Genomic DNA, 24,675 nt, shown 5'->3' on the forward strand with positions numbered 1-24,675 from the left:
CTTTTAAAACAAAGTTAACTAGGAAAATTCCCACACATTTGACAGACTACAAAATACTATAACTAAAAATCGTTCAACTATAAATAATGCCTTCATTAAAAGTTCAAAAATTTGTCAGATGAGCAGTTTAACTTAAATACATGCATCCAAATTGTTAATTAAAAAATAAGCATATTCAAAGGGTTAGGCAGAAACATAATTACAATTACAAGAATATGCACACAAAGAGAAATATTCATCCTGACCTTTCAGATTGTTTCAAAAAAGTGAATCATTTCAAAAATTATTTTACAATCTTTAATCAAGATTTATTTGCTTACTTCTGAATCAGAAACACTCCCTGTAAACCTAACTGTTATTATGTAGGAAATTAGCTGGAAGCTTATTAATTAATAAATAAAAAAAGGAAACATTTAAACTTTATAGATACACTCTCAAAAAAACAGTCACAGATTCAATATCACTTCCAAAAGGCCTTTGATAAGGTGCCACACGGGAGGCTGTTGAGCAAGGTGAGGGCCCATGGTGTTCGGGTTGAGCTACTGGTATGGAATGAGGATTGGCTGTCTGACAGAAGGCAGAGAGTTGGGATAAAAGGTTCTTTTTCAGAATGGCAGCCGGTGACAAGCGGTGTCCTGCAGGGTTCAGTGTTAGGGCCGCAGCTGTTCACATTATGGGCGGCACGGTGGCACAGTGGTTAGCACTGCTGCCTCACAGTGCCTGAGACCCGGGTTCAATTCCCGACACAGGCGACTGACTGTGTGGAGTTTGCACGTTCTCCCCGTGTTTGCGTGGGTTTCCTCCGGGTGCTCCGGTTTCCTCCCACAGTCCAAAGATGTGTGGATCAGGTGAATTGGCCATGCTAAATTGCCTGTAGTGTTAGGTAAGGGGTAAATGTAGGGGTATGGATGGGTTGCGCTTCGGCAGGTCAGTGTGGAGTTGTTGGGCCGGAGGGCCTGTTTCCACACTGTAAGTACTCTAATCTAATTATATATTAATGATCTGGATGAAGGGACTGGGGGCATTCTAGCGATCTTTGCTGATGATACGAAGTTAGGTGGACAGGCAGGTAGTACTGAGGAAGTGGGGAGACTGCAGAAGGATCCGGACAGTTTGGGAGAGTGGTCCAGGAAATGGCTGATGGAATTCAACGTGAGCAAATGCGAGGTCTTGCACTTTGGCAAAAAGAATAAAAGCATAGACTACTTTCTAAACGGTGAGAAAATTCGTAAAGCCAAAGTACAAAGGTATCTGGGAGTGCTTGTAGAGGATTCTCTAAAGGTAAACATGCAGGTTGAGTCTGTGATTAAGAAAGCGAATGCAATGTTGTCATTTATCTCAAGAGGGTTGGAATATAAAAGCACCGTTGTGCTACTGAGACTTTATAAAGCTCTGGTTAGGCCCCATTTGGAGTACTGTGTCCAGTTTTGGTCCCCACACCTCAGAAAGGACATACTGGCACTGGAGCGTGTCCAGCGGAGATTCACACGGATGATTCCTGGAATGGTAGGTCTAACATACGAGGAACGGCTGAGGATCCTGGGATTGTACTCATTGGAGTTTAGAAGATTAAGGGGAGATTTAATAGAAACTTACAAGATTATACAGGGCTTGGAAAGGGTGGATGCTAGGAAATTGTTTCCGTTAGGCGAGGAGACTAGGACCCGTGGACACAGCCTTAGAATTAGAGGGGGTCAATTCAGAACAGAAATGCGGAGACATTTCTTCAGCCAGAGAGTGGTGGGCCTGTGGAATTCATTGCCGCAGAGTACAGTGGAGGCCGGGACACTAAATGTCTTCAAGGCAGAAATTGATAAATTCTTGATGTCACAAGGAATTAAGGGCTATGGGGAGAATGCTGGTAAGTGGAGTTGAAATGCCATCAGCCATGATTGAATGGCGGAGTGGACTCGATGGGCCGAATGGCCTTACTTCCACTCCTGTGTCTTATGGTCTTATCCAAAATGTTGTCACCCACCGAATCGAACTGGTCTTGGATTTCAGACAAGCAAAATTATAGAAACATATCAGACAAGCAAAATTATAAAATAATAGACTCCCTGCAGTGCAGATAGAGGTCGTTCATCCCACTGAGTCAGCCCAACCCTCCAAAGGCATCCTACCCTATCACTGTAACCCCACATTAATCATGACTAATCCAACTAGCCTGAACAACACTGACACTAAGGGCAATTTATCATGGCTAATCCATCTAACCTGCATATTTTTGGCATTTTAACTGCGCATCAGGCAAGCTGTTCTAGGTAAAAGTCAATAAATAAGATGCATTAAATAAATTTATGAGAAAGAATAAATAATATATACATTAATTTTAGAAATTAAGTTTTATTTTTCTTTATATTTATTCTTCACTCAACTTTCGCTATAATGCGCCTCAATCTTATCTCTCTAATAGTTCTACTTTCTTGACCACACAATTGAATTATTCTTCCTTTTTGTAGTGATATCTGCAGGCATATCTGCACACCTTTTTGACATGATTGTGATGGCAAAAACAAAACTTGAGCGAATCTCAATTATTACAGGAGTGCCCAGATGATAAAGGTGCCATACCAGCACTAATAGTGAGAAGTTGGGTGATTCAGATAGACCCAGGCTAGCTGTGGTCAAGAGTTGTCAAAGTCAACTAACCACTAAACTAGCAGTTAGGCAACTGTCCCAATATTTAAACAACAAATCCAAACTTCACTTAACTGAAGAAACTGAATATAATCAATAAGGTCTGTTTTTGGACGGCTGGATTCTGGATGTCCTCCCTCAACATATCACCTCGACACAATTGGCAATGAACTTAACTAACTTAAAATTTGGATTATACTCACCACAATTTTCTCTCTCAACTTTCCACCTATAATCATGTTTTGCCATGTCAATTTCTTTTCTTGCTCATTATCTAAATTTTGAATAATCTTGTTGGTTTTCTCTACTCCAACTGTTCACTTTCTACATCAGAGAGACCAATTGGCAGCCTTTTACAATAATGTTGCGATTAAAAGGACTCATAAACAATTAATTATTAGATTTAACTTATTGTTGCAACCTTAATGTCCAATTTATGAACAAGTTCAGCAATTTAATGAAACCCAAATTCAATGCAAAATACTATTTTCATGAAGCTAACTGAATTAATGCAAATTTTTCAGCGAATTGAGGTTTCTTGTCAAACCTTTGTCTCAAGTTGCTACCTGTTTTGCACATTGATAATGTTGCAAGTTATTCACGGCTTATTATTTCTAAACTATGAAATGCTAAGTTTTCTGTAGTTTGCATTCATTAATGTATTTAAATTTAAATTCCTGGTTAGACACTCAAATTCAGTACAGTTATAAATGTGTAGCAATTGGGGTTATTGATTAATTAATTAATGGAACAATTAACTGTGCAAGCAAATACTGCTTTATACTGAAGGGAAACAAATGTTTCAATACTGCCACCCAGTGGAGAACACTGAAAACACTTCGACGCATGCTGAAACATAAATCACACTAAAAATGAGGGTTAAAAGCTGCAACATCATAACATTTAACTGTACAACATGAACACTTTTTTTTAGAGCAGCAGGAAGTAGCAAAAGCCAAGCAGGGCAAGGCTGCATTCAATCTGAGTTCAGAGCCTACATTCAGAAACAATCAAATTGTGACATCACAGGGAAGTTGGTTCTATCTTACCCTGATTGGAACATCTTGGTTTATGTAAGTAGAACATAAGAAAATAAGCAGAAATAAGTCTTAATGTATTTTTTAAATATTAAAATAAATAATTAGTCATTTGGTAGTACAGTACTCAGGTATTCTATTGATAAAAGAATGTTTTCATAAACTTTGTCTTGCACTAATTTTACAAGACACAAATTCAAGGAGAAAATGATACTTATATTGCATTGATTAATTGGCTAGTAGACTCTAGTAGTGGAGTTGCTATGGTGAATGCACCCATTAATGCTGATTGACAGTTAACAGCCAGGCTTTATTTAAATGAAGCCACAAATGGCTGTAACCAATTTTCTTGAAACAGGTGCAGTGTGCTCTATCTGACCTTTACATGTGATCCCAGACAGTGATGTCCTAGTTAATGTAATATTTGTATATATTACTGAGTTGTAATAAACATCGTCAATACCACATTATCCACATCCACTTTCTTACATTGTGAAAGATAGCTTAAGCATTGTCACATCAGGTAAAGTAACCAACTGAGGCAAAACCAACATCAGGATGCACCATCTGTGGCTAACTAAAGAAGTTAAGGTAAAATTAAACCAGAGAAAAGCATACAATTCTGCAAAGATTAGTGGCAGGTCAGAAGACTAGACTAATATAAAAAGCAGCAAAGAACTACAAAATTCATTAGAAATTAGAGTATGAAAGAAAGCTAGCCAGAAACACAAAAATAGATGGCAAAACTTAATTTTTTTCAAAATTGGCCCTCTATCCATTTGAGTTTCGAGGAATGAAACATTAAAAAAACCTAGGGGACTTGACTGGATGCAGAAATGATGTTGCTCCTCGTGGAAAAAAATGAGAGTAAGGAGAAAGAGTTTAAAAATAAGGATTCTCTCATTTAAGACAGAGGAATAAGAGAATCCTTTTCTTGCTCAGGTGGTCATGTGTGAGAGAAAGTCTTTTCCCCATAGAATGGTGAAGGCAGAATAATTGTATATTTTTAAATTTAGGTCATAGATTCATACAGCACAGAAACAGCTCTTCTGTACTAATCCCATTTTCCAGCACTTGGCCCACAGTCTTGAATGTTATGACATTTCAGGTATTCATCCATGTAGTTTTTAATGTTTGAGAGGTTTCCTGCCTCTACAACCATCCCAGATAGTACATTTCAGATTTCCACCCTCCTCTAGGGGAAAAGACTTTTCCTCAAAACCACCCTAAAGCTCCTACATTTTAGATTCTTCAGCTAGAATTCTGCCCCCTCAGGATTGATGCTTCAACTACTTCCTATCCACCCTGTCTATGCTCATCATGATCTCACTAATCTCAATTACATTCCCCTCTCAGCCTTCTCTGCTCTAGAAAGAGCAACCGGAGACTATACAGTCTCTCTCCATTGCTAAAATTTTCAAACCCAGTTAACATTCTGGTAAGTCTCCTCTGCATCCCCTCCAGTACAATCACATCCTTCCTACAATGTGGTGACTAGAACTGCACACAGTATTCCAATTGTGGCAGAACTAAAATATAACCTCCAACATAACATCTTATAGTCTGCTATGACCGATAAAGACAAAAGGTGCCGTATGCCGCCTTAGCCACATTATTAACCCATCCTGCCATCTTCAGGGATCTGTGAAAATCTATCCAAGACACCACTGTTCTTTTGAACTTTCTAGTATCCTGCCGTTTATTGAGTACTCTCTTGTCTTGAGAATTCTTCACACTTTTCACAGTTAAATTCCATCTGTCACAGATTTTCCAGTCTGATCAACATGACTTTAACATCATGGGGAAAGATGAGCTCAGTTGGCTGGTTTGAAATGCACAGTGGTGCCAGCAGCATGGGCTATATCCCACTCCAGCTGAGATTACCTTGAAGAACCCTCCTTCTCAAACATCTTCCCTGCCTGAGTTGCGACGATCCTCAGGTTAAACAACAATCAGTTGTCTCTCTTTAACGAGAGAGCAGTCTATGGTCTGATAGACTAGCACAACTTAACTTTACATTTACCTATAAACATCAAGACCATCTTCATTTCTATTAACTGGGAGCCAATCTTTGTATCAGCCACAAATTGACTCCCCAAATTCCCATCTATATTGTTCATATATATCATGAATAGCAACATATATAACAGCATGTGCTAGTGGACACCAGCCTCCAGTCACACCACCACCCTCTGTCTCCTGTCACACAGATAATGCTCGATTCAATTTGCTAAGTTATCCTGGATCCCATATGTGTTTACCTTCTTTTTCAGTGTCCCACATGAGGCCTTGTCAAAAGCTTTGCTGAAATCCATATAAACTACATCAGCTGCATCATCCTCATCTATACACCTGGTCACTTCCTTGAAAAGGCATGTCCTTCTCCCTCTGACCAAACCATGCCATCCCTGATCAAACTTTGCCCCTCTAAGTTTAGATTAATTCTACTCTTCAGAATTTTCTTCAATAGTTTCCCACCCACTGATGTGAGACTCACAGGTCTCTAATTCCCTGACTTATCCCCATCACGCTTCTTAAAAAGTGAAATCACGTAAGCTTATTTTTAGTACTCCAACACCTCCTCTGTGGTCAGAACAAAATTAATAGTTGGGTCCAGGTCCCCTGTAATTCATTTCCTCATCTCCCAAATCAGTCTGTATTACTCATCCATTTGTGGATATTTTTCCACTTTAAGACCACCGAAGTCTCCTCACTCCCTCCTCACATCTGCTCCTTTACTGCTACTAACCATTTGGGGGTCCATATTACACTGTTTCCCCAACTAATGAATCCCCCATCACTATAACTATCCCTCCCGCTTTTGTCTTCCTCCCCTCCTGCAAGTTTAATGGTCAGAAGCGTTCTCATCAACTTCAAAATTGAAAATTGATTCAGGAGCAGGATCGGAGGAGATTCCTTCATGACCTGCCTGATTCTCCTTTACTGCCTAGTGATCACCCACTTCCTGTGGTATACCAATGGACATTGGTCTGCAGTCACACAAACAGCTTTCTACCATCACCCTCGTTCCCTGTTCAATTTTGGATCAATTCCACGAAGTTACCCCGAATCTACACGTTTTTGCCTTCTTTATTAGTCTCTTATGTGAGACCTTGCCAAAGGCTTTGTTGAAATCCATATCAACTGTACTTCATCTATACAACTGGTCCTCCTCAAAAAAAGTTAATCAAATTTGTTAGGCATTACCTCCCTCTGACAAGGCATGCTGATGATCCCTGATCAAACCTTAGCTCTCAAAGTGGAGATTCATTCTGTCAGCCTACCCAACTGTCAAGTGGATAGATGTGTCACATTTGCCATACAAGCAAAGAAAAAACACAAGTTTGTTTCCAATCTGGGCTAAAATGCCACGTTTTGGGAACGTGGAACATGGAGTGGTTGAGACAATTTGCATAGATAAATGTAAGGGGACTGTAGATAGTCATGGGGTAGATAAATTGAAGGAGGTTCAAATTAGGATCCTGTGAGCATAAACACTTTCAATTGACTAACTGGGCCAAATTACCTGCAAATTCTATGTAATTCAATGTAAATTGCAAATTTCTGCAAATCCATTAAGATTTACAATTGAGAAAGTAACCTTGGTCAAAATCATAGAGTCTGAGAATAGTAAATCAGAAACTCCACTCAAGAAAAGCTTCAAATGGACTCTCCTTCATTTTTGATCTTGTGAACTAACATTTAATTGAAGTATGATTGCTACATGCTAAAAAGTAAAGAAAATCTAAAGCAAAGGGGGGGGAACCTTGACCCCTCTTCACCTAGTCGTAACACCAAGCAGTGGGGAACATTGTCAGAGACTAAACACAGGAGGAATGAGTTGGCTTCTGGCATGTAAGGAAACAGCCCCATGTCAGTTTTACTGAACAAACCCACATTGATTGTGGTTCAATAAGTTCCATCAATCATTGCACAAAGGTCCTTTCATAGAATTAAACACAGAGCTTCCTACTGCCATACATACTGTATATAAAAAAGCAACTTGCTATTTTGAAACAGTTTTGAGTCATTTAAAACATATTTGTATTCAATCAGCCTTAGCCAGTTTTTCAGAATGACTGCTGCATCAGCAACCGAGCAGCTGACTTGCACGGAGTAGGGGAGCCCATAGAAAGAAAAGACAAACCAGTAAAGCTATTTACATCCCACAGAAACACATACTGTGTAAGGGTGGATTTTATTGCTCCACCACTCATCTGTTTGGTGGCAGTTGTGGGGGGGGAGGGGGCAGGTGCAATTTTTAATCAGGCAGCAGGAGGGGACAGGGACACCATCCCACCCCTGCCAGGAAATTTGTCAATGCACCTGAGAGAGAGTTAGATATTAAACAATTGGAGTATGTTAATCTACCTCTCCTGATGATGACATGCAAGTATCCTGTGCACTGAAATTAATCTCAGAAGTCAGAAATTTCCCAATACACTGACTATTCTAAACAGTCAGCACACCCAAATGGACATGCTCTGTCAGCCCAAGACAAGTAATTATCTATTACTTGTATTAAAATTTTGGTTATCCATTAAACATGTCTACTAATTCACTAATCTCTGCACTGGTATTTAGATGGTTACTAGAAAGCTATTATTGGGGCTTTTAATGCAATTTTTACACTGATTGAGTCGGTCTACATATGGGACTTGGGGCAGTCTTAGACATCTTGCAATGGTTTGTGTAGGTTTTAAGTGAAAAGTCCAAGGGAAGCTGCCACTGGCACAAAAGTGCTGAGGTGGGAAAGTGATTGGCATGGCAGGGCTATGGATTATCCAAAGCTAGGTGTGACAGAGCTGGTCATTGAGATGACGAGCTGAAAGTGGTTGCAGGTCACTACACATCTGTGCGCCTGATGGCACTCATGTCTTTTTGTTGAGAAAAAATACTGCCCGCTCCTGTATTCTATGGAGAATACCCACCCCATATTCCATTGTTTTTACATTGCACACTATTTATTCAGGAAAGTGTGCCATTTTCAGATTTTGTTTATTCTTCTAACCCCATGGAAGTTTTACATGGAAACTGGAGAACATCAAGGGATTGGCGCAAACATGAAGACTCAATAACAGAAATCCTTAAGTGATCAGAGCCTCAGCCAGAGCACCAAAAGAGTTCAATAGCTATTGTGCAAAAGTGCCTGCCAACATCATTCTTCCTATCATTGTAGATGCAAAAAGTGACAAACAGGATAGAAGCAGGAAGGCTGATAGTGAGCTGAAGAGCAGGGAGCCAAAAGTTCAAAAAACAGCTGCTGGAAGTAAATTGCTTCTCTATTTCCAGCAGGCACCAACAGGGCAGGGAAAGCAAAGGAGTCAAATAGAGGGGAAAAAGTGCCCAAGAATTTATTAAAAATTTAAGACCACATTAAAAGGCAAGAAACTAAGAAGCCTATAGAAGTTGACTAATATGGACAATAACAAAAAATTTTAAATATTTTGATCCTAAAGGAAAAATGAGCTAACAAAGAAACTGACAAATCTAAACAGACAAAACCTTTGATGATCTAAGTCATTATGAGTATTTTGTAATTAAATGTAATCATTTTTAACAGTGTCCAGACAGTCTGATGGAAGAACTTATACCACAATCCTTATTTAATTATATTTTGCTTGTTCATTAAACCTTCAACATACATGATGAAAAAAACACAAGTTTAAAATTTATAGCCCTCTACCACAAAATGTCTTGTAGTCAAGTAATAACTTGTTTTTATGTGGTGTCATATCCTGCCATCCTTCTGCATCTTAAAGAATGAATGTCCAGAGCTCATTTACAAACATGAGGTCATTTCCTAAAGTGGGTCTGCCATTTTTTTCTTTGTTCCATGTCATGTTATATGTCAGGTTTACTCTCTCCTTTTGATTTGTAAATTACAATTTTTCTGGAAATGGTCACAAACAGCAGCCTAGAGGCCTTCACTTCATAAGCTACATTGTTTAAAAAATGACCAATGTTTTCTCCAAATGTATCATTATTACTATAGTTTCATATGATGCAAAAAAAAATTAAATGTAACTGAATTACTGAAGTGGTAATGACAGGGTCAAACTAACAAACCAGTCAACAGTAGCAAAAGTATGATAAGGAACAGTAAAGCTTCAAGGAAAAGTACTTAAACTATAATCATTTATAAAGGAGATTTCATTTGTAAAGGAGATTCACAAAGTTTGACCTTCAGCACAGTGAACAAATCTTCAATTGCTGCACTACAAGCGTGTACTTACCGAGTTTGACAGAAGGAGGTTACATTTGGAACTAGACAGTATACCTTGGTGATATATATTTTCCACAGATGTTAGTTATCCTTTCGTAGTAGGAGCATATCATAAACTAACCAGCTGGTTTCCTACTGGATTAAGTATCTCTACATATTCTCACAAATTAAAACTGATATAAACACTATTTTTGGAAAATAACCACCATATCTACTGTGGGAGATATTTCTGAAGAAGTGTTACTGGAAGTTGAGTCTACTTTCTCTCCACAGATGCTACCAGACCTGCTGAGTGTCTCCAGTTATTTCTGTTTTTAAGGCAAATACTTTGTTATCTGGTCCCATAAAATGGTTTTGACTCATTCTAATTCCAGACATTTATCGTTACTCAATTCTCCACCTTTTTCTTTTTATTTTCTCTTCCTATATTGCATAAGCTTTATTTGCAAGAAACTTATTTTTCCAAAAAATATACTTTAAATCAGCTCTATACAGACTTTGCAGAGAAAAAAAGTCAGAGCTTCTCTGCAGTTGCAAAACCACAGACATTTTCTCTGATGCAACATCATCCAGACTCGAAACTTTAGCTTGCTCTCTCTCCATGGATGCTATCTGACCCGCTGTGATCTCCAGCATTTGGTGTTCTCAGTACAGATTCCAGTATCTGCAGTAATTTGTTCCTACAAGGCATTTTCTACTTATGCAGGAAATTGTTTACACTCACTTTGAGGCAACAAGATGGTCTGACAACTAAAAGGACCCTTGTTGACTTTGGCAGAAAGACCTTAGATGGTGGCCTTTCCTCATTGTGCTTTGACAGCAGCTGCCTCAAACTTTAGTGTATCCCTCAGCACACAGTCCTGCCAGCTGCAACACTTCACACTGGAAGATCAACAAGTTTCAGGCAGACCAAAGAGCATCTTTCACCAAGTTGGTGGACCTTTGGGCACAGTCAATGTTTGTCTGGATGCGTGTCCAGGGCAACAGACCACAGAACACAGAGTCCTGCATCACAGGACTACTCTGGACAAACCTCAACAAAATAAAAAGCCTACTGCATCTCTCTGCAGACCTTCTTTGCGAAAGGCACATTCCAAAAGGAGACATGTGACAGTCTCTTCACCAGCACAACCACTTTCAGGGCAGAGTGCAGTGGCACACAGAGACCAGGTATGCATGAAAGAGCTGATGGGCAGTGTTTTCCTCATCAGCTAAGCTATGTCTTGGTGCTTGTTGTAAAGTTCCAGTGAGGAGGCATTCTGTCAGATGACTCTGACAGTCTGCTCAGGGAAACTCCCAATAGGATCCATCCTCCACTTTTCTCATAAGGTGTCAAGGATATTATGTATTGATCGCTACTTGATGGACTTATGGTCAAAGTCATGCGGTGCAAGTTACTCTATTCCACAAAGAATGGATGACACAGAACGGGACTACTTGGAGTGTCACAGCAACACAGGATACTTTATACCCAATGACTGGGTTTTTACTTGCAATGGAAGGGGATTGGTGCTCCTATCAGCATGGTTTCTGCCTCATCTTGGCAATACACTCATCCAAATTTTGGCAAATATACCAGCCCCTCCAACAATATTCCTCACACCTTCAAATAATCTGTCCTGATGGTGACGGGAATAAACGATTGGTTAGCCCAGTTTCCAAAGAATAGGGCCTTGTTTTAATCTCAATTTACCTCAGTTCCTTCCACCAGTTTGAACTGGTTACAGATGCTTAAGAGTCCGTACACTGACAGCAAATTTGAGCAGGAATGGCAACGTCATCCATGTACAGGGAGGCTTTGATTTGCAGGCCTCTGCTGACTGGAATAGTCCATCCACTCAGGCTCACATCTTTCTTGGAAAATAGGTTCTATGCAACACACAAACAAAACAGCGGAGAGAGGGCATCCCTTCCTGACTCTAGATCGGATGGGGCAACTTTTTAATCCTCGTCATTGGTTGAGACAGCCCTGTTTGTACAACCAAAGGTCGTGATAATCAGATGCAGATCAACTGAGGGATGAAAGCTAACTCCAAACCTAGATCTTATCAGACCAACAGTCTTTTGCTTATAACAACAGAAGATAGATAAGGAAAGAAGAATCACAAAAGAGGCTGGTGTTTGAGGTGTTAAAGGTGTTTGAGCTCTAAATTTCTCACCAAGCAATTGGGAACTGGTTCGAGTCATCAGAAAATACGACTCATAAATTGATTTGGAAGTTTGCTAAATGTCTTAGTTTCTCAATTTCAAAAAATATGGTCAGTAGAAAGACTTTAATTGTGCTTGAAGTGACACTTGGTTGCTTCATTTTTTCAAAAGGTGCCACAAGGATCGGTGCTGGGTCCTCTACTTTTCGTCATTTACATAAAATGATTTGGATGCAAGCATGAGGAGGTATAGTTAGTAAGTTTGCAGACGACACCAAAATTGGAGGTGTAGCGGACGGCGAAGAGGGTTACCTCAGATTACAACAGGATTTTGACCAGATGGGCCAATGGGTGGCATAGATACATAGAGATGTACAGCATGGAAACAGACCCTTTGGTCCAACCTGTCCATGCCAAGCAGATATCCCAACCCAATTTAGTCCCACCTGCCCGCACCCAGCCCATATCCCTCCAAACCCTTCCTATTCACATACCCATCCAAATGCCTCTTAAAATGTTGTAATTGTACCAACCTCTACCACATCCTCTGGCAGCTCATTCCATACACATACCACCCTCTGTGTGAAAAAGTTGCCCTTTGGTCTCTTTCATATCTTTCCCCTCTCACCCTAAACCTATGCCCTCTAGTTCTGGACTCCCTGACCCCAGGGAAAAGACTTTGTCTATTTATCCTAACCACGCCCCTCATAATTTTGCAAACCTCTATAAGGTCACCCCTCAGCCACCAGCATTCCAGAGAAAACAGCCCCAGCCTTTTTGCCTCTCCCTATAACTCAAATCCTCCAACTCTGGCAACATCCTTGTATATCTTTTCTGAACCCTTTCAAGTTTCACAACATTTTCCATTAGGTAGGAGACCAGAATTGCACGCAATATTCCAACAGTGGCCTAACCAATGTCCTGTACAGCTGCAACATGACCTCCCAACTCCTGTACTCAATACTCTAACCAATAAGGGAAAGCATACCAAACGCCTTCTTCACTATCCTATCTACCTGTGACTTCACTTTCAAGGAGCTATGAACCTGCACTCCAAGGTCTCTTTGTTCAGCAACATTCCCTAGGAACTTACCATTAAGTGTATAAGTACTGCTAAGATTTGTTTTCCCAGATGGAGTTTAATTCAGATAAATGCAAGGTGCTGCATTTTGGGAAAGCAAATCTTAGCAGGACTTATACACTTAATGGTAAGGCCCTAGGGAGTGTTGCTGAACAAAGAGACCTTGGAGTGTAGGTTCATAGCTCCTCGAAAGTGGAGTCGCAGGTAGATAGCATAGTGAAGGTGGCGTTTGGTATGCTTTCCTTTATTGGTCAGAGTATTGAGTACAGGAGTCGGGAGGTCATGTTGCAGCTGTACAGGACATTGGTTAGGCCTCTGTTGGAATATTGCGTGCAATTCTGGTGTCCTTCATATCGGAAAGATGTTGTGAAACTTGAAAGGGTTCAGAAAAGATTTACAAGGATGTTGCCAGGGTTGGAGGGTTTGAGTTAAAGGGAGAGGCTGACCAGGCTGGGGCTGTTTTCCCTGGAGCATCAGAGGCTGAGAGATGACCTTATAGAGGTTTACAAAATTATGAGGGGCATGGATAGGGTAAATAGGCAAAGTCTTTTCCCTGGGATAGGGGAGCCCAGAACTAGAGGGCATAGGTTTAGGGTGAGAGGGGAAAGACATAAAACAGACCTAAGGGGCAACTTTTTCACGCAGAGGGTGGTACGTGTGTGGAATGAGCTGCCAGAGGAAGTGCTGGAGACTGGTATAATTGCAACATTTAAGGGGCATTGGATGGGTATATGAATAGGAAGGGTTTGGAGGGATATGGGCCGGGTGCTGGCAGGTGGGATGGGATATCTGGTCGGCATGGACGGGTTGGACCGAAGGGTCTGTTTCCATGCTGTACATCTCTACGATTCTATAACTCTAGATATAAAAGGAAATCAAAACTTTGCTAAGACAATGAAATAACTCTTTACTTCACTTTTCTTTAAGTTAGCAGTCTCTTTGTGAAATATTTAAGTGAATCAACATATGTAACAAAGTCACTAGCACTTCCCTGTGCCAGACACATTTCTCAGTTATCTGCATAGGTGTCAGTCCATTATTTTTCATAATCTAATTACATAGTCAGATTGAGTGGAAGCATCACATTTAAGACAGGGTTTTAAACATCAAAAGTTGCACAACAGGGAACAGATATAAATTCAAGTTGCATGAAGTTTATGTATTAACATTTTATCAGTCTGTATTGTTGCAAGCAATATAGAACAGGTTAATAACCTCACTGAGCAGCACACTAAACTTTTAAAATTATTATGTAAAGCATCACAAATTCAAATGAAATTGTAAGCTTGTCACAAAGAAACATTAGAGGGATTTTCTATCAACATCAAATTTAATTTATAGTTATCACCAGATCCAAAACTTGTTAGCTGAGAAAAGCATTATTTCTAAATATATTTGAATAAAAGAAAATAATTGTTAACACAAAGAAGTAATATAGCATACAAAAGGTTTCACAATCTCTGTTGTTCATTTGCAATCTCAAGCTATCATATGTTTGTTCAACTCAAAAGTAAGAGAAGTAATAAAGTATCAAATGATACCATTCACATCCGCACTGCAGTATATCCACTGTTACATGAGAAACAGATTAGTCCGATTACTTTGAAATTTATATAGACATATGACCACCCACTAATGAGAAGCTGGTGATTAAAGAAAATCTGAACACTAATATTTACCAGTAGTAGTCTCCAATCTGCAATATAATTACAGTATTAACTATCTCCTCATAGTCTGGTCTGTAAGTTGTGGCTAATGGCATCTATATCAGCATCAAATTCACCTAACAACCCAAGAACATTACATACTTCAAAAATCCTGTTATGCATTGCAATAGTCACCACATAAGTGATCAGCAAGAGCATTTCTCTATACCACCAAGAGCTCATTTTTTAAAACAGTGTATGTGGAAACCCATGACCCAGCAGGAACAGAAATCGAGGAAATACATTCTCTGCTGGGAATCTGAAAGTTAAAATAATACCCAACAAATTTTTGATGCAACAGCAAATTAAAGGTTGGTTCCACAAAGTTAATGACAGCAAGGTGAATAAATAAATTACCATTTTAAAAAAATCTATTTTTTTAAAATTAAGATGATTACAAGTCATTACCAAGGCCTATTGTACTTAATTGGATTTTGTATTTCACTACTTCATAAGTTACAAATACTGTTTTAATTGCACAAAATTAAAAGGTTTTAAGTTGCAATAACATACGTGGAAGATCTTTTTTAAAATTAACTTCAAGTGGCAAGATTAGTAAAACACAAGCTATTCCTCCATGCCTAGAACAACAATCAACTAACATACAAAGAAACCAACAGAAAGATAAAATAGTTACAAGTAGGGTCAAGAATATAAGGCAAATCTTAATCAGGAAACCACCCAAACTTTACCTGCGAAAATTCAGAATTGAGGTCCTATATTTTACCCACAATGAAGACCACACACGAAAACATCAATACTTTAAAGGAAATTATTCCGTACAGATTTGAAACATCTGATTTATAAAACTTAAGTTAACAGGTCGTTCTGGTTAATAAATGACAAGTTTATTTAATAAAAATTCAGTCTAACAATGCCATTACTACTCTAAGGTTAGCAAGTGACAATGAGAATAAACAGATGCCTTTATTAATATCAGAATGTTTGATTTTGCTCCACTATTTTTTTTAAACTAAAAGCATCCTTCTTCAATTTTATTTGAAGTTGGGGTATGGAATACAGAATCCAAATTCCACCCTATAATCAAATATTGCATATTTGTTATATATTTATGTTTACACATGTTGCATATTACATTCAGAACATAATCTCACCAATCTATGAATGTTGTACTATTGCATTATAAGCTTTAGGTTAATGTAGCTCAAAAGGACCTTTGAACAATTTCACTGAATGCCTAAGTTTGGTCAAAAATTTATAGTAAATATTATGAAGACTATTAGCATTTACATTTATTTCCAAGTGTAAATCACACAAAAACTTTCAGCAATCTCGCATACAAACATTCAGTTAAACTCAGAATCAGGGGGTTATTGTCCAAGTTTCCCTATTCCTGCAGAGGACCTGTTGTGTGGCATGTGGTTGAGAAACTCTGCATTCAAATATATGACGTGCAGGTGCCAGTGTTGGACTTGGATGGACAAAGTTAAAAATCACACAACACCAGGTTATAGTCCAACAGGTTTATTTGGAAGTCCTAGCTTTCAGAGCACTGCTCCTTCATCAGGTGGCTGTGGAGCAGGATCATAAGACACAGAATTTATAGATCTCAGTGTCATGCAATTGAAGTGGTATATTGAACAAAAGTAGATTGCGGTTCAGTAAATCTAGCAAAAAATACCAATCTAAGTTTGTTCAATATATTATTTCAGTTGCATCACACTGAAATCTCTTGCTATAAATTCTATATCTTATGATCCTGCTCCACAGCTACCTGAAGAAGGAGCAGTGCTCCGAAAGCTAGTACTTCCATATAAACCTGTTGGACTATAACCTGGTGTTGCATGATTTTTGACTTTGTCCATCCAAGTCCAACACTGGCACCTGCACGTCATATATTTGAATGCAGCATTTCTCAACCACATGCCATACAATAAATTCTCTGTTGGACTATAACCTGTTGTTGTAAGGCTTTTAACTTCAAATACATGAACAGCATGAAGCTGTGTCACTTGCATGATGGTTAGACACCTAATGTGTCAGAAGGTTAGTGCTTAATTACTTCCAAACAATGTTTCTGATATTAAAATTCTACTTTTAATATGTGGAGTTGCATTCCTTCTGAACGTAATTACCATTGGAGATAAGGAAAAAGAATAAAATTTCCTTTGAACATTTGTTTTCCAGTCTATTTTACCTAATGCTCTTGATTTCTTATTTCTTTCTCTCTCTTCATTTAACTTTCTGTTCATGAGGTGACATTGAATTAATATTCTAAGTTGAATTTCCAGATTCCGATTTGGAGTTAGAATCATAGAATCCCTACAGTGTGGAAACAGACCCTTCGGCCCAACAAGTCTACACCGACCCTCCAAAGAGTAACCCATCCAAACCCATTCTCCTATTCTGTTATCCTATATGGATCGCTGACTAATGCACCTAGCCTACACATCCCTGAACACTATGGGCAATTTAGCATGGCCAATCCATCTAACCTGCACATCTTTGGATTATAGGAGGAAACTGGCCCAAGCAGACATGGGGAGAATGTGTAAACTCCACACAGACAGTTCCCAGAGGCTGAAATCAAACCCAGGTCCCTAGTGCTGTGAGGCAGCAGTGCTAACCACTGAGTCACCATGCCACCCTAAAGTAACTATTTTGATTGGCTAAGTAGATATAGTTACATGCTCTGTTTATACAAGTCCTAGATCCCAAATGGGAGAGTTGTGTTGAAATGGCTTTCTCATCACAGTAAGTTCCAAAACTAATGTTCATAGAAAGTCTGTCAGCAAGGATAATTGTATGGGATAGCTAGATTTATTCACCGGTATTCACAAAGTTCTGTCCATTAGGTTCAAAGTGCAATGCTGTCAATTACAAAGTATTTTTTTAAATAACATCAAATTTATAATTTAAAGTAATAATACAAACTTATATAAAATTAACACATATGAACTGAAATGTTCTGTTTAATTCAAAACAAACAAAAGCCTGTTAAAGACTTAATTGGAGAATCTATTAATAGTCATGTACAACTTATTTTTAATGATAATAGTATAAATCTATAAGCATGCTTGTTTGGATAGAAATACTCTGTTGTACCAAACCCCGGGCTTGTTTTAGTGAACTTCCACAATGACGCAGCCACCTGCAACATCACTTTGACAACCAGGTCAATGAAGTCACAGTAGTAGTTAGACTGTTGTCTTACAAGATAGTACTAATGCTTGCAATGTTCAATGTAACATCTTAAAATCAAATAGGAAGAGTCTGTGGGACCTTATTAAATAAGCAGGAAGAGAAAAACTTCCAACCATTTTGCAACAGTTTATTACATATTTTATTCTGATTATTATGATAAATATAAAAATGACTTGCTATATTTGTAGAATGAGTTCTATTATGGTTTCTAAATCTCTACAGAAAACAGCTCACTTTTGCAAACAGAGGAATGGATTGCAAATGTGCATAGTAATTAAATCCTTAAAGTGTATTTTAAAAACAAATATGAAGTAGAATTCCAGGTATAGTTCCCCAATCGCTTACTATTATTTTCAGCCAAAACCTTGGAAATTGTCATTCCATTCAAATCACCGCTGATCTGAAGTTATAATGCAAATGCGACAGAATCCCTACAAAAATTACTGGTGGAGTTTTAAACATATTTCCAATCACAGTCCTTCACAAGCTCAAAGTGACAGATAATCTTACCTGTATCCACTCATTGGCCTTCAGTTCCACAGCATTCTCAGGTTCTGCACTGTATAAACACCACAGACACTGTAATAGGTACTGTTGGCTGGTCTCTGTATTAACAAACAGTAGTAAGGTTCTCAATACACAGTGGACTGAAATTTATAAAGTAACTACAGCAAAGCGTATCAGAGCACTAGATTTTTATGGCAGGTTGACAGTCTCTTGGGGTTTATTTGAACAATATGAATTAGAATATTTTAACATAAATCATGACCATATTCAGAAATTCTGGTTGCCTGAAACAGTTGCATATTTGTTACAGTGAAAACAACTAGATTATAGGTTTATTATTTACATTTCAACTCAGATTAACTAAGTATTGGCTAAACCAAAATCTTCATTGTAATTACCTAAAAATATCTATTATTAACAGATGTATGACTTAGTAGTAACAACATCCACACGAATTGTACGATGAAAATCTGAACAATGAACAGATCCTTAAACAGCCACTTTGGTTGTCTATTCACATGAAAATGGCTATCCGAATCACTTTCAGCACTAACAGATTACAAGTATGGACTATTCCAATCCAGGCTGCAGCAAGAGAACCATAAACAAAAATTGTTGGAGAAACTCAGCAGATCTGGCAGCATCTGTAAAGAGAAAGCAGAGTTAACATTTTGTGACCTTTCTTCAGAACTTTGAAGTTTCTCAGCTTTTTCTCTACAAATGCTACCAGACCTGCTCAGTTTCTCCAGTAATTTCTGATTTTGTTTGGATTTCCAGCATCTTCAGTTATTTAGTCTTTTTTTTACAGAAAGAAAATTCTGAGTAGAAAGCATTAGATCCATTTAGCCCAATATCAATGAGGTGAGCTAAAAAGCCCTGATGACAGAATGGTCAACAGATGTTACTCAGCTAGAATAATGTAGAATGTTTCAAATCAGCTGAGTAGGTATGACAAATACATTTAAATTCTGATTCAAAAGTAAATCACTACAAGCAATTGAACCCTGAATTAAAAACAGAAAACACTGGAAATACTCAGCCGATCTGGCAGCAACTATAAGAAATAGAATTAATATTTTGGGTAATTGACCTCTGAACAGAACTGGGACAAGTTAGAGACTTAATAGGTTTTAAGTAGGTGATAATGGGACTGGAGGGCGGAAGGCAGGAAAGATTTAATAACAAGAGAATTTGTGGTTCAAGGACAAAGAGTACTAATGGAACAAGTAAGGAAACAAAACGTCGATATGAAGAAAGTGTGAATGGGAGTATTATGAACAGCTGTCGTCTAAAATCTAAAAGAGAAAGAAAGAGAAAAAAATTTAAAAATGCACTAAAGAGAAAGGAATTGAAGGAGGACAGAGATTACAATCTTAAAGGATTGAACATAACAGTGAACCTAGAATATACGAATGACGTTCAGTTCTTTGAACTCACACTGAGCTTCATTCGAAGACTGGAAGGGGTACAGGACAGAGAGCTCAGAATGAAAGCAAGGTGGAGTTTTAAAAGTTGGGATCTCGTACAACAGCTATCCAGTGCTGAAGTGAGACCATATCTAAGTGTTGTGTGTCGTTTTCATTTCCCTACAAGAAAGGAATGAAACAAACAAGGATGCTGGAGAAACTCTGCAGGTCGGCAGCACCTTTCTGTAGAAAGAGAAACAGAATAAACATTTCAAGTCCAGCATGATCTTCTTCAGAACTGTAAGGACTTAGAAAATGTTTCTTCTTATATACTTTTGACATAGGAGGACATCCAGAGGCAAAAGACAATGCAGTTGTTAATAGTGGAAAAAGAGGAAAAAATGTAAAATGGATGCAAGTTAAGATGTGAAAGGGTCGTCTCTACTAATGTCAAAATAAACAAGACACAGCTCTTGCAGAAGTAAGGTAAAGGGAAAGAGACAAAAAGAAAGAGAGGGAGAGAGAGCGAGAGGAGAGAGAGAATATAAGAACAACGGAGAACATAACAGTCTGCATTCTCCCCAACACTGGCGAGACCAAATACAGTCTCGGTGATCGCTTTGCAGATCATTTCCCACTGTGCCTGTAAGAATGACCCAGACCTTCAGGTGCTAGTCATTTCACTAAATCACCTTGTTCTCAGACTTAACATTTGTCCTGGACCTGCTACCTGGACCAAAGCTCAATGCAAGCTGGAAGTCGACCACCTCATTTTCTGCTTAGGCAACTTGACAGCTTCTTCGGCTCAATACTGAATTGAGTTCCATAACTTCACATCATTTTTCTTACATCACACTCCCCCCTCCCCACACTGTTCCTTGATTTGTTTGGGTTTTATTGACTTTGCTGTCAGCAAGCGAATCCATTTTCTCCTTTTCACAGCTAACAATTAAACACATTTTATATTTCTATCCCTCCTTGCCCACCATTCTCATTGCCCAGCAGTATCTTTGTATTTTACTCTGACTGCTTCATTCACTCCCGCCCCACTCCATCTACAACTTTAAAAACCTATAGAGTTTCTCCGCCTCATTTTATTTTGACAAAAGATTCAACCTTGTTCCCTGTTATATCCTTTAGAGAAACTCAATCCCAGTGATGTCACTCTTATTTTAGCTCTTTCATTTCTTACTTAACTTCCTCTTTTCTGTTGTGATGACCTGACTTCCCTTCCAGTTCTGATGGCCTAGAAATTTATTTCTGGTTCTGACAGTCTAAACATCTATTCAGTACTGACAGCTTAGAACCTTCTACAAACTCTCACAACAATCTGGAGATTCTGAAAAATAACCTGCCTCTTGAAGTGACAGTTTTTTCTGCACTGAAATCCAGACTCTTCTGATCTGAAACCCGACTTTGAATGGAAACCCACTGGTGGTTGCTGGTTTGTTTTCCCCGTACACCACAAAGGCGCAACTTTGTAAATACCTCATCAATTAATGTCAGAAGTATCCTGCTATACACATAATTTCAGCCATATGCCTTCTTGGAAATGATATCATTGAGCCATACAGCATAGAAACAGGCCCTTTGGCCCACCAGGTCTCTGTCAACCAACCAACACCAAACTACACTAAGTTCTGTTTACTTGCAATTGGTCCATAGCCTATGCTCTGACATGTTAAGTACTCATTCAGATGCTTTTTAAATGTTGCTAGAGCACTTGTCTCCGCTCAGGCAGCATGTTCCATATTTCTAATCCTCTGGATGGAAAAGTTTTTTTTTTCTCAAATTTCTTCTAAACCATTAATTCTTCACCTTAAACTTATGCCCTTTGGTCTTAGACATGTCTGCCAGGGGGAAAGATTCTCACAATCTACTCAGTCTACACCTCACATAATTTTGTGTAATTCATTCACAGACCCCCGTCTCTGCTCCAAGGAAAACAAGCTCATCCGATACAGTTCATCCTCACAACTGACACTTTTCATTCCAGGAATCATCCTAATGAATCTCCTCTGCACCCTTTCCAGGACAATCACATCTTTGCAATAGTATGATGATCAGAACAGCACACAGTATTCTGTCTGTGGCTTAACCAATGTTTTATGAAGTTGTAACAAGATTTTCTTGCTCCTATAGTCTATACCCCACCCCCACCTGGCTTCTTCACCACCCTGTCTATCTATATTGACACCTTTAGGGATCTATGTATTTAATTCACTCTTTCAAATGTCTTTCTGACCACTTTATTTTTAAAAATCGTGTGCCTTCACAGAACTGAAACCATAGATCTATCTGTGCTCCACTTTAAAATCTACATTCGCAAATGTTAATTTATTATTGATCTTGTTCACACAGTATTGAGGTGACCACATGAGGAGAAGCAATATTCTGAAGTAAAAGTTGTCCAGGTAAATCAGTTTCACCTGGAAGGAAGTAAGTATGGCGTGGGACAGTGAGAAGAGAGCAGGGAAAAGGGCCTATATGTCATATCCTGTGCTTGAATGGTGGGATGCCATAGCAAGGGGAGAAATGTTGGAAATGACTGAGGAATGTATTGTTACGACAAGAATAGAAAGCCAAACCAAATCAGCCCCGTTATTACGGGATTCATACTGCAGTGACTTTCAAAATTGCTTAATTGTTTCTAATGAGACTTGACAAAAAACAGATCTTGGACACCAAGTTTATGACAAACAAAAATTAACAATATACCATTAGTAATCTGGCAAAAGAAAAGGGACTGTGATATGCAAACTGTCTAATCATACGATTATCAGCTCATTGACGTTTAAGCTGTTTTTCATGTTCTGGGTAATACTGGATATTCTAACTGTCTCTATTTAAGAAGAATAGGGTGGCACGATGGCTCAGTAGTTAGCACTGCTGCCTCACTGCACCAGGAACCTAGGTTCAATTCCAACCTCATGCAACTGCGTGGAGTTTGCTATTCTCCCAGGGTCTGCATAGGTTTTCTCCTGGTGCTCTGGTTTCCTTCCACAGTCCAAAGATGTACAGGTTAGGTGGATTGGCAATGGGAAATGCAGGACTCCAAGGACGGGGATAGGTCTGGGTGGGATGCTCTTTGGAGGTTGATGCAGACTTAATGGGCTGAACACTGTAGGGTTCTATGTGAGTCAAAAATCTCAGAATTACATAGCAATTAGTCTGACTTCAACTTTAGGAACGTTGCTTCAAAATATAGGGCAAGATTTTGTGTTTTGAATTGGGTCCTGGATATTGTGGTCAAATACTGGTCCCAAAAGTGTTGCACATTAGTTGCAGTCACCCAATATTAATTCTGGCCTTGTATACCCATTAGTAACCAGTGGGTGTACTCATCATCCAATTAAGGAGGCCAAGTGGGCTCTGTAAGGAGGGAACTCCAAAAGTAGCCATTCCTACACACATGGAGCTGCAACTGGGGGCACCTTCCTACATATTTTAAAGATTAGAACTAACACTTAGCTATAGAAGATAGTAAAATAGAACAGAATATAATATAATTCAGTAAAGTGTATACAAGACTGAAGAAATCGCATTTGAAATTTTCCCCCATCTGCGCAGGCATTCATGTTGTTAGACCTTGTTAAGGAAACAAGTTTTAACAGATTTCTAGTTATGATTGGAATCAAATAAGTTCACATATTGGAAGCACTGAAAAAAGTCCATGGAGAGAGCAATCCTTTCCAGCAGTGCTTGAGGCACAAATAGAATTGTCAGCCCTGACAGTAGATGGAATACACAATCTTAACAAGGAAACCATCTGGGTACAGGTCTCAGGTAAGAGTTTGAGAGAAGAATTTCTACTAGGAGAAATGAGGACAGAAATGCTTTTGATAATTAAGAAACGAAGAAAATTTAATACTGAAATGCTTAGGACGTGGTGAGTTGATGTCTTAAGTATAATTCAAACTACCATTATGCCATGAACTGCACAAAAAGGTATTATGAACTTTTCTGAACTAAACATGAAACAGAAGATTTAGAGGAAGAAGGTGGAAACATGAATAGAAAAGAAGGCATTGTATTGGTGTCAATTAGTTTCAGGCCAGCATGTTGGATGTGTTGATGGCAGAATCTTTCAATTGTGCAATATTATGCAGCTGAAGTGTGAAATAGACTAACTAAAATGTTGCTCAGATTCAAAGTAATAAGAATCGGTACAAAGCTAAAAAATTTCAGGTTTGGTGATGGTAGCGCAAACTAAAATCTTTAAGAAGAGTGGTCATTCTTTGTAAAATAGCCAAAAGTCAGCTTGTCAGTGTGGATATAGGATTCGCTAAAACATCACCTGTTATTCAGTATGTCAGCAATACAGAAAGTGCAAATGAAAATGGAAATGCAAAATGACAAAGCTACTGCATTTAGAAATTCTGTAGAGTTGCAATTTACAGAATCAGGATGCCACTGTATTCAGTGACCAACACAGGAACAGAAGTTAGCAATTCAGCCCAGCAAGTCTGCTCTGCCATTCAATAAGATCATGGCTGATCTGATAATCCTCAACTCCAGTTTCCTACTTTTCTTCAAAACCCTCAATTCCCTTGCTGAAAAAAAAGTCTGTCTTAGCCTTGCATATATTTCATGGCACAAACTTAACAGCTCTCTGCAGTGAAGAATTCCACAAAATCCCAGTCCCTGAGAGATCCCAAGTCTTAGAAAGGCAATCCCTTATTGGGAATTATGCCCTCTGATCTCAGATTCTCCCATAAGGGGAAACAATCCTTGCTCACGTACCCTGTTAAGTCCACCAA

At 38.7% G+C, this 24,675-nt stretch overlaps 1 protein-coding gene across 1 annotated transcript in view; it reads right to left on the reverse strand.

The window, feature by feature from the left end:
• The window catches only part of fancc (FA complementation group C), a 202,756-nt gene that overhangs the window by 117,437 nt on the left and 60,644 nt on the right, over positions 1 to 24,675 (reverse strand). The window contains exon 4 of the mRNA XM_060845285.1: positions 18,513 to 18,607. Within this exon, the coding sequence (XP_060701268.1) occupies positions 18,513 to 18,607 (95 nt within the window). The remainder of the gene's footprint in view (positions 1 to 18,512; positions 18,608 to 24,675) is intronic.

Source organism: Hemiscyllium ocellatum, chromosome 2 (assembly GCF_020745735.1).
Source record: "Hemiscyllium ocellatum isolate sHemOce1 chromosome 2, sHemOce1.pat.X.cur, whole genome shotgun sequence".
NCBI lineage: Eukaryota > Metazoa > Chordata > Chondrichthyes > Orectolobiformes > Hemiscylliidae > Hemiscyllium > Hemiscyllium ocellatum.